Source organism: Propithecus coquereli, unplaced genomic scaffold, assembly GCF_000956105.1.
Source record: "Propithecus coquereli isolate 6110/MARCELLA unplaced genomic scaffold, Pcoq_1.0 Scaffold136, whole genome shotgun sequence".
NCBI classification, from domain to species: Eukaryota; Metazoa; Chordata; class Mammalia; order Primates; family Indriidae; genus Propithecus; species Propithecus coquereli.
The window spans coordinates 4,381,960-4,392,698 of NW_012137858.1; the positions used below are offsets into that span (position 1 = coordinate 4,381,960).

General features: G+C 38.4%; 2 protein-coding genes across 2 annotated transcripts in view; one reads left to right on the top strand and one right to left on the bottom strand.

Annotated features, from left to right (window-relative positions):
- FBXO11 (F-box protein 11) overlaps positions 1-1,328 on the top strand; it is an 86,749-nt gene extending 85,421 nt beyond the window's left edge. The window contains exon 23 of the mRNA XM_012638865.1: positions 1-1,328. Coding sequence (XP_012494319.1) covers positions 1-130 — 130 coding nt within the window. The 3' untranslated portion in view covers positions 131-1,328.
- The window catches only part of MSH6 (mutS homolog 6), a 26,979-nt gene continuing 17,534 nt past the window's right edge, over positions 1,295-10,739 (bottom strand). The window contains exons 3-10 of the mRNA XM_012638864.1: positions 10,056-10,225; positions 5,992-8,530; positions 4,217-4,485; positions 2,972-3,089; positions 2,580-2,669; positions 1,912-2,066; positions 1,615-1,814; positions 1,295-1,467 (exon numbers count right to left, since the gene is read on the bottom strand). Coding sequence (XP_012494318.1) covers positions 1,386-1,467; positions 1,615-1,814; positions 1,912-2,066; positions 2,580-2,669; positions 2,972-3,089; positions 4,217-4,485; positions 5,992-8,530; positions 10,056-10,225 — 3,623 coding nt within the window. The 3' untranslated portion in view covers positions 1,295-1,385. The remainder of the gene's footprint in view (positions 1,468-1,614; positions 1,815-1,911; positions 2,067-2,579; positions 2,670-2,971; positions 3,090-4,216; positions 4,486-5,991; positions 8,531-10,055; positions 10,226-10,739) is intronic.

The following is a 10,739-nucleotide window of genomic DNA, read 5'->3' on the forward strand; positions in this document are numbered from 1 at the left end:
GTTTTTCTGTGACTGTGGTGCTGGAACACTGTCTAATCCTTGTACATTAGCTGGTGAGCCTACACATGATACAGATACACTATATGACTCTGCTCCACCTATAGAATCTAATACATTGCAGCACAACTGAATTCCTTCCCTAAAGAATAAAGTCCTGCCATTCTAACATCATAACTTAAAACATTTTTTTGGAAGAAGATTTAAAATATTTGCCCATGCTACAGGAAGAGACTGTATTAAAAATGGATACGCAAGGTCAGTTGACACTATGAAGCTCAAGCTACCAAAAAGAAAGTGGCAATATATTGACTCAGGATCTCAAAGCTGGGTGTTTTAGCATTACTGTGTAAAGACTTTTGAAGGGACAGAAGTGAAGAAAATAAGCTGCAATTTTGTACAGATACCAACTTCTGAAAAGCTGGTGTTTTTACAACTAGCATTGAATGCAGTCCAATTTGCAGTAGTAATCTTCAATAGACAAGCAGCTTTGTTGCTGCCTTTATGGACATGGGTACCAATTGCTTTTGTAATATGGTAAAAATGTGAGCTAGCACTTCTGCGTTTCTTTTGATTTTTTTAAACATGTATTCAGATTGAGAAATATGATTTTAATGCTTTAATCTCATGTAGTTTGTTTTTAATTTCAAGCAAAATCTTATTGTACTTGAATGTGCCCTGTTTTGTTAGCACACCTAGACTTGCTGTAACTGTACTCATGTCCCAGTATGTACGTTCTTTCTATGAAAGAGAAAACACTAATCTTAAATTATATCCAGCAATGTTTCTGGTATCCTTTAAGAAAAGTTAAGACTATTATTTCCTTCCCTTCCCTGTGCAGCATTCAAAGCCACCCCTAGAAAAAGTGAGTGTTTTAATGAGACTTCCTAGGAAGGGATGCACTGTAAAACAAAAGTATTCTTGTAACTCAGTTTTGTGAAAGGTAAAAACTACTATGTTTTAAAGTACACTTTAGAAAGTCTCTTCAAAACAGTCCTGTATTTGAACTCTGTTCATAGTTTTTTTTTGAACAGTTTAGACAAAACTGCTGGAAATTATTAAAACAATTTCCTGCATTTAAGCTGAGACAAGTATATATACAGCCCTATACAGTTTCATAGCTTTTCCTTCCCCATTTATGTGTATTGGTGACAGTGGGTATAAAACAGCCTGAAAGTGTATGCATGTACCATAACATCTAGACTTAATATATTGTGGAATATTCAATAACCATTATGTAGAAGGTAGATAAGAATTAAAAGGGTTTAATTTCCTAGAAAGAAAATGGAAAAAATGGTCATTTTTAAAAAATAAAGTTTATTAGATCATAATGTTGTCTGAATTTACCACCTTTGTCAAAAAAGTCAACTCAAAGCTTCCAATGTAGTCTATAATTCCTTAATCAAAGTCAGCAACTTATGGACAGCTTCAGCATCTATAGTTGACCTTTCACTAGCCAGGCAAACTTCCCTTAAAATTAAAGAAAAGAAAAGAAAAACGTTTTGTTTTTAAGTTTGCTTTTGCACAGTGCATCATTGCCCCCCCACCTCCTTACCGTTTTCCCAGAAAACTTAATAGGGTCAGCTATATGGTGAAGTTATATCCCATTATAATTACCGAAATAGTCGTAGTGACTGATTCATCTTCTCAAATTCTCTTGCTTTTCTATGTCCCTTTTGAATAACTTCCTCCGGAAGATTAGCAAGCCTTGCTGCATTAAAGCCATAGCTTTTAGGACAAGCTCCTTTAATAAATTTATAGAGGAAGGTAATAGTCTCCTGGCTGGGGTCTTCACATTCATTTTCCACCATGCATGCCTTAAAGAAAGAAAAATATTCATGCACTAGCAATGTAAGTACCCAACTTGATTCCTTCAAGAAACTGAACAATTTTCAAATAAACAACTGCACATACCATATGTCCCAGGCGCACAGCAACATTTTGAGAATAATCTTCTACCAATGAATGGTAGTGGGTAGAGAACAATGTACGACATTTTATAGTCTCAGCAAGTTCTTTAACAACTGCATTTGCTATTGCTGTCCCATCAAACGTAGCAGTACCTCTTCCTGTGAAAGTAAAATATGCATAAATTGTATACTATACAATCTGCCTTTTATCCCAAAAATGACCTCAAAAAGGAATGCAAAACGAAACCCAACAAAGGGACAGAAAACTAACATTAGGCAACATATCCAAAAGGAAATTTATTAAAACCTATTAAGCTAAACAGGTCTGCTTAGCAGCCCTTGGGGAGTGGGGTTTCTTTAAGAGTACTGCTCAAGTTTAGAAACTTCCTGTTAGTGAATTAGTAAGTATTCTCATTATCCTCGTTACTTTAATAAGGCTAAGAAAGTTAAAGCCTTAGTAATTAATAAAAAAATTAAAAACCTTTCTAAGACAGCCTTCAGGTTGGGCTTGGTAGCTTAGGGGCTCATGTCTATAATCCCAGCACTTTGGGAGGCTTAGTAGGAGCCCAGGAATTGAAGGTTACACTGAACTTATCAGTGGACTCCAGCCTGGGCAACAAGCAAGACTCTTTTTTGTTTGTTTGTTTTAAAGATGGCCTTCAAACGTCTTACCTAATTCATCCACAAGCACCAGAGAATGTGCTGTTGCATGCATAAGTATGCTAGCAGTTTCACTCAATTCAACAAAAAATGTACTTTCACCTAAAAAAAATAAATGGATGATCATTTTGCAAATCATATTAATAGCTTTGTCTTTCAGATTATACCATTTAATCTATCATGAGCTACATAGAGTAGCACAGAAGATTAAATCTCATTAAAAGACTATGCAATTCTTATACTAGAAGTGATGTTTTTAAATATCTAAAGCAATCAGTTTTTCATAACACCAGAAAAATCAAACATCAAATTTAAGAGGCTCATGTACAAAAGGCAAATGTCTTTATCACTTCTAAATGAATTGTCACATAATAAAGCCTTAGGTGGGGGGAAAAAAAACTCACCTGACATTATTCTATCTGAAGCACCAAGTCTAGTAAACACTCTATCAATCGGTGTGAGCCTACACACTTCAGCAGGTACGTAACAACCCATCTGGGCCATTACAGCTAATAAGCCAGCCTGTGAATGAGGGAGGAAAAGGTCTTTTACCACTGGTATTAAAAAAACCTATAGACAAGGAGGGTTCTGTTCTTATACCCATTTGCTAAAAGGGAGAAAAGTGAGACTAAGGGAAATAAGAGGGTAGGCCTTCAAAATATCATAGCCTGCACACTAACCCACTACACTAGTGATTCCCCTGGCTACAGAGAATCACCTAAGAACTCCTTAAAATTGAAACCTAGAACGAATTCCAAGTCAAATTAATCTACATTCTTAAAGTGATTTTTAAAAAAATGTTGGAGGCCGGGCACGGTGGCTCATGCCTGTAATCCTAGCTCTCTGGGAGGCTGAGGCGGGCGATTGTTTGAGCTCAGGAGTTCGAAACCAGCCTGAGCAAGAGCGAGACCCCGTCTCTACTAAAAATTAGAAAGAAATTAATTGGACAACTAGAAATATATAGAAAAAATTAGCTGGGCATGGTGGCGCATGCCTGTAGTCCCAGCTACTCGGGAGGCTGAGGCAGTCGGATCGTTTGAGCCCAGGAGTGTGAGGTTGCTGTGAGCGAGGATGACGCCACAACACTCACTCTAGCCAGGGCAACAGAGTGAGACTCTGTCTCAAAAAACAAAAAACAAAAATGTTGGAAACCACTGCGCACACTATTCTGCCTCTCTAGTTAGCAAATCTGGTGAACAGAAGTATAATGTGGTGGTGGGAGGAGGACAGCAAATACTACTTGGTTTTTCTTAAAACCTTTTAAAAATATAAAAACCATTTTTAAGCTTTGTGGCTAGGCAATCCCTGGTATAAAGGTTAGATAATTATATCAAAAAGGCCATTGTGTCATCCCTATAAGCAGTTCCCAAAAGTTGCTAGAGGTCATGAGCTTTATTTGCTTTTCTACTTCAGTAAGTCTGTAATAGGCCTTTTATAAGGGTTTCTACAAATGAGTCTAATTTAGGGACAAACCTGCAACATTTCATCTTTTCTTACAGCCTTTAGTTTCCCCTTGCTTCCTAGTTAAGTCATTAACTGAATTTTAAATAACTCTGTGCTGTTTGGAAAATGATGGCCTAAATATGTAATATATTCACTCCTAGTGTTGTAAATAACTTTCTGATAACAAAACCTTAAGAATCAGTTACCTGTCTCATGAGCGTAGATTTGCCCCCCATATTTGGTCCAGTAACAAGCACACAATAGGCTTTGCCATTTTCCTCTTCCTCTTCCTCACAGCCTATTAGAATGTCATTAGGAATAAAATCATCTCCAAAAAAAGTCTTTGTGATGCAAGGATGGCGTGATCCTTTAAGCTTTAAGAAGGGGGCAGTGTCTTCCCCTGGCAACAGAATTACTGGGCGACACATAGGACCATCACCTCCTCGACTATAGTTAGCCAGGCACAATAAGACATCTGTTAAAGAGAGGGTAAAAGTGAGGCTTCATCATTTTGGGGGTTTTATCAGCCTAAGTGTTTTACATGTCTTTATGATAACACTTACAATGAAATGAGAAACAGCTTCCAATTTCAGCCCAAAGATCTCCCCCCTCAAAGACTTAGCTGCTAACATGTGGACCAAGAGTGCTGAGTGGAAGCTAGAAGATACAGCAGAGAGATGCTATATTACCCTCTTACTTGATATAATCCTGGGGCTACCACTTCTTGGGAGAAACAGAATGTTCTGAGAATTGGCACACTGATATTATTAAAACAATCTTGAGAGGAAGATAAATTGATTTTGAGCACCCATGCTGAGGAAGGATTTTAAATTATCTAATTACCAAATGGAGCACACTGAAACAGAAGGATGCTATTCTATTCCATGGCTGTGTTCAGATCAAAATAGCTGTTTTACAAATTTGAGTAAAGTATGGTTGTTGTATTTAAAAAAAAAAAAATACAGAACCTAAACCTAAACTGTAAAATAGCAAAGGCTCCAGATATGTTGCCCATGACATTTAAAGAAAAAGGAAATTACATATGAAGCTAAAAAGGTTGCCAAATTGTAAATGCATAAATCAGGGCTTTTAAAATCAACTGCAGTAAAGAATGTGTGACAATCTGGCTAACGAGAAAAAGATTAATTTTTGAAATGTGTACACAAATGGATTCAGTGAAATAAAAAATTGAAAAATGGAAAGTTTATAAAAAACCTAAATTTAAAAGATGGATCAAGACACAGTCCTAGTGTACAAAAAACCACCTTAAAAAGAGCATTTATTGAACACTTAAAAATTCAATTAAAAATAAAATTCGATCTAAAGTTTGACTTATTATATACTATTAACTCATTTCAAAATCAGTATTTTGTTCAATTATTCAAGACTAAAGAAAGGCCAGAGGGCTATTAAGAATTAAAAGCAAGTTTTAAGTGAGTAACTTAAATTGCTGTGGGCAACCTAGTCATTTTGCCTAGTTAGGAAGCAAGTATGTATATACACCAAAATATATACTTTGTAGGCCAGGTACAGTGGCTCACACCTGTAATCCTAGCACTCTGGGAGGCTGAGGCGGGAGGATTGCTCGAGGTAAGGAGTTCGAGACCAGCCTGAGCAAGAGCCAGATCCCGTCTCTACTAAAAACAGAAAAAATTAGCCAGCCAGTCCACTAAAAACAGGAACAAAAAATTAGCTGGGCGTGGTGGCTCGTGCCTGTAGTCCTAGGTACTCAGAATGCTGAGGGAGGAGGATCGCTTGAACCCAGGAGTTTGAGGTTGTTGTGAGCTTGGCTGATGCCACGGCACTCATTCTAGCCCAGGCAACAAAGCAAGACTCTGTCTCAAAAAACACACACACACACACACACACACACACACATACATACACATATGTATATATATACTTTGTTGTATTTAGGGATATACAACTGGGACACAGCATTACTAATCAAAGCCTGAAGAACAAGCTTGTTCAGTCTTACCCAGTACTGCCATACATTCTACAGCTGTCTGCCAGTCTTTGTAATTTTTGTCAAAGTTATAGAACAGTCGCCGCATGCAGTCCTTCAAGGATACATCTCTCCGTTCTTCTGCATTTATCAGATTAGCCAACTTCTTCTCAATAGTTTTGGTCCAGTATCGTTTACAGCCCTTCTTGGTAGATTTCAACTCATACTCTTCTGGCAAATTACGGGTGGTGAAATTCTCTGGAATTTCCAACTGGTAACGGTTCCTACCAATGCCCCAGTAGACTATGGTCCTACAGCCAATTCGACTGCGCTGTTTCTCTAGGTATTCCAGGAGGCTCTGTTCATTTTCTCTTATGTCAGCAAGAGCTTGGTCATAATCAGAATCAAATCCTGCTTTGGGAGTAATCAGTCCAGTCTTTCGAGCCTTTTCATGGTCAAAGGCTGTATCCCATCGGTTCAGTTCTATAGTCAAATCAGGAAAACGACCTTCAGAATTTTTTGTCTGCAGAGTAATGACCTGCTTAAGGATTTTAGACTTAAAATTATCGACGACTTCTTCCATAATCCCTATAATTTTACATATTACTTTGAATCCTTCCAAAGCAGAAAGAAAATCAATAATCTTTTTTTTGCTATATGTAGTTTCTTCATACATTATAGCCCTGCTATCTGGGTGGTTCTGACTCTTCATGGGAGACCCCACATTATGAATTTTACTCAGTAGCCTCTCAAGATCTGGAAGCTTCTTTAGAAGGTCTACAACTTCTGAGATTTTGTCAGGCACAACCATGAGGTCTTCTATGGCATCTAGACGATCACTGATAGCATAAGGGCTACAGAGTGGAGCAGAAAGCCATTGCTTTAGCAGCCGCTTACCAAAGGGAGTATGGCAAGTATCAACCCTCTCTAGCAAGGTCCCTTCAGTAGAACCATTTGTTCCATTCTGAAAAATCTCCAAGTTGCTTAAAGTCACTGCATCTAGCACCATTCGTTGATTGGTTTTTGTGAAGATAGCACCAGGACTTGTAGTACTGACTATGTCAGAATCCAAAGGAATATATTCTTCAAAATTAGCCATTGATAAAAGCTCCTGATCAATAAGGCATTTTTTGAGGTAGAAGACACAACCACCTAGAGCAGAGAGGGCCAATTCACTCTTTTCTCCTGGTGTCAACCCAATGGAATCAGACTCTGAAGTCATATCTTTAAGTACCTGGGGTAACATCACCCCACTGTCCTCATTTAGCTTTTCTCTAAAATATCCTTCCTCAAGGAGAGTTCTCAAAGTTTTGGACGCATCCCAAAATTGGGAGCCTGGTATCAGACCTTCCTGAAGACAAGAGGATAAAGAACCCTTTAGAACTGTCTTAGTTTCCACTGAGAGATTTCCTTTCTCAAACAAGACTTGGACTGGAGGATAGTGTGCCACTAGAGTCCTAAATCTGGAACAGTGGCGATCATCTGAAAACTGACCTATGAAAAACTTTCCCAGTGAAGTATCAACAAAACATACACCATACACACGAGTGTGGCCAGAAGAATCTTCTTTTTCTTTAAGACTAAGAAGATATTTACTGTAGTTCTCAGAGGGATCACCTTCCAGCACACTGTAGGTCTGTGTACCCTTGGTAATGACCCTACAGATCTCCCTCCTCACCACTCTGTCATGCTTGGATATATGTGCCATCTTCCTGCATCGTGCCTCCATCATTTCCGGGGTCTCAGTCTGTTCCACTCGTGCTACTTTATAGCCCTTCTGCACCAGGGAATCTGAATAACGGCCAAATGCAATTTCAGGAAAACCAGAATGGGCCCAGTTGCCCTTCATGAATACCAGCCCCAGTTCATTGACCCCAATCAGAGCATCCATGTGGTACAGTTCATAAAACTTCCCCACCTTATAAAAGATGACTAGATCAAAGTTCTGAGACTTAATCTGCCACCACTTCCTCATTCCAGGAGTACAGGAATTAAGAAAATCCTCAGGCACGTAGAGTGTAGATGCATCAAAATCAGGGTGATCAGGCCGCCTCCTGTGCTCATCTCTTCTCTTCTCCTTCTTAAGCCACTCTAAAGTTTCATGATACCAGATAGTGGGGCGACCACTGTCATCACCTCCTCCACTAATGTGGGCTTGAGATTCAGAATTTTGAGAGGCAGAGAAAGCATTCAAAGTACTCTTGGTTTCTGATGAAATGCCAGTTGCTCTTTTGGTGGCTGAGGGCATTTCCTTCCTTGAACTTTTCCTTTTAAGAGAGCCATTTCCAGCCATTTTCTTCCTCTTTCGAGCAACTTTAACAGGGCTGTCAAAGCCTTCACTCTCACTATCCCCCATTCCACTGCTTATTTCATCGCTGCTTCCTTCCTCCTTAGTGTCTGGCTTGAATTCCACATCAGAGCCACCAATGTCACTCTCAGAGTCTGATATGACCCTTCGTTTTTTTATTTGGCGGCTACTTCGCCTAGATCCTTGCATCTTAGGCTGTACTTCCTCATCACTCTCTATTTCATTATCTTCTTCACTCTTATCTGATACATAAGTTGTGCCTACCTGCCAGGCAAGGAGAGAGTATTTTAAAAACAAAGCAAAACTGGAAAATTATAATACAGTTTCACTGATGTTTGACTTTATGGTGGGACCCATATAGCCATTCTGTTTTTCATTTTTAGTACAGTATTCAATACATTACATGAGATATTCAGTAACTTTATTACAAAGTAGGCTTTGTGTTAACTGAATGCTAATATAAATGTTCTGAGCATGTCTGAGGTAGGCTAGGCTAAGCTATGAAGTTCAATAGGGTTAGGTGTCTTAAACACATTTTCAACTTACAAAACCCCATGAATTGAGTTCTGTACTGCTATGAACTCTCTCAGTATGCCACAACTCCATATACCAAGAACTCATCTCCAGAAAGGAGAAACTTTTCTTTCTCAAGGAATAACAATTTCAGTTTCACCTAACATTAAAACAAGTGTCACACAGGCACCGATGGCACATGCCTGTAGTCCCAGCTACTTGGGAGGCTGAGGCGAGAGGATCACTTGAGCCCAGGAGTTTGAGGCCAGCCTGGGCAACACAGCAAGACCCCATCTCTAAAATAAAATTTTTTTAAATTAAAGCAGGTATCATACTACAAGATTAAATGACTGTTGTCATGGGAGTTCTATCCTATAGAACAGTGATGAAGCTGTAAGCATGACATATAAATGCCAGGAGGTGAAGTCTTTGTTAACAGTATAAGAAAGCAATAAGTAATCCATACTGGTTCTAGTGTTTGCTCTTCCACAAACCAGGTGTCTTACCTCAGGCCTCACACACTCACCTATCATGGATCTCCCTCATGTGTAAAACAGTATTAGGCTAAATGATCTCTGTTGTTATCATACATTTCTAAACCTCTGATTAACATTATGATCCTTTGTCTCAACCTTAAAAATAAGATTAAAATACCCTTGCTTATTCCCTATCTCATCTATAAGAAAAGGTTATAAAACATAAAATTAAGCTTAGTTAGGGATGAATCTATTTTGGGACACAGCTCATTAATTTGCTAAATAGAGAATAATGATCTTGTTTTGAATTAATTATTTGTTGACTTAAGTTTTAATTCACTTGATTAATGACCATTAACATGTGAGCCAAGGTTGTATTTCAAGGTTTAACATCTATTCTAATCAGTGCAAAATACAACAAAAAGTATTAGAACTAAAAGCATAAACCTAGATAATTTCCAGGGCCTGGCTGCACTCTCATATAGAAGCCTACTACCAGACTCCATGACCAATTTTATTACTGCATCCTTATTGTCCCTAGCTCTCTACTTCTTACCAAATGGTACTACTTCTTGCTTGCCCTGCCAGTAGGCTTGAGAACTTAAGTTAAAAAAGGGTGTTAACTGTTGAGATTCTAAGTAATCTAACTACAATCCAGGGAAGTCCAGAAGTATGTGTGTATGTGTGTGTGTATTAAAATAATACATATAACAAGAGAATATTACTTTAAGACACCCTGCCCCCTTTTTTCCCATCATCCTCCTAACAGAAGTAACAACTGAATTTTCACAATGTCCCACCTCCGTCTCTTCCTCCTCTTCTGGCTCTGAGGGCTCATCACACACTGCCAATTCAAGCCTCTTAACCTTGTCTTTATTTAAGGCTTCATCTGCACGTTGCATTGCTCTGAGTATTTCAGGCTTTGAACTGTAAAAATGACCTCCCTTCTGGGCTTCCTTTGATTTTGAACCTAGAAAGATGTATTTATAAATAATAACTTGTTGGCTGGATAGTTGACTAAACCTATAACATTTGCCCTAATGAACAAAAATGATAACAATTAAGTATAATTTGTAATTTCCCTATATATAAATAGCTAGATGAATAAAGCCCACAAGGAAAAGAATTTTCAGGGAAAAACTAACAGTGAAACTGAAATCAACTTCACTTCCTTGAAGTTGCTCCATGGGATTACCTGGGACCTATTATTTGTAGTCTCTCTTTTAATTACCTGGGACCATGGACCTAAAAGGGTGGGGGCATACCTCTTCAAGTGAGGCAGGAGATGTCAAAGGGGTTTGTTTTGAGATTCTCTCTTAAAAAGTTATTTCAGGCTCACGCCTGTAATCCTAGCACTCTGGGAGGCCAAGGCGGGTGGATCGTTTGAGTTCAGGAGTTGGAGACCAGACTGAGCAAGAGCGAGAACCCGTCTCTACTAAAAAAATAGAAAGAAATTAATTGGATAACTAAAAATATATAGAAAA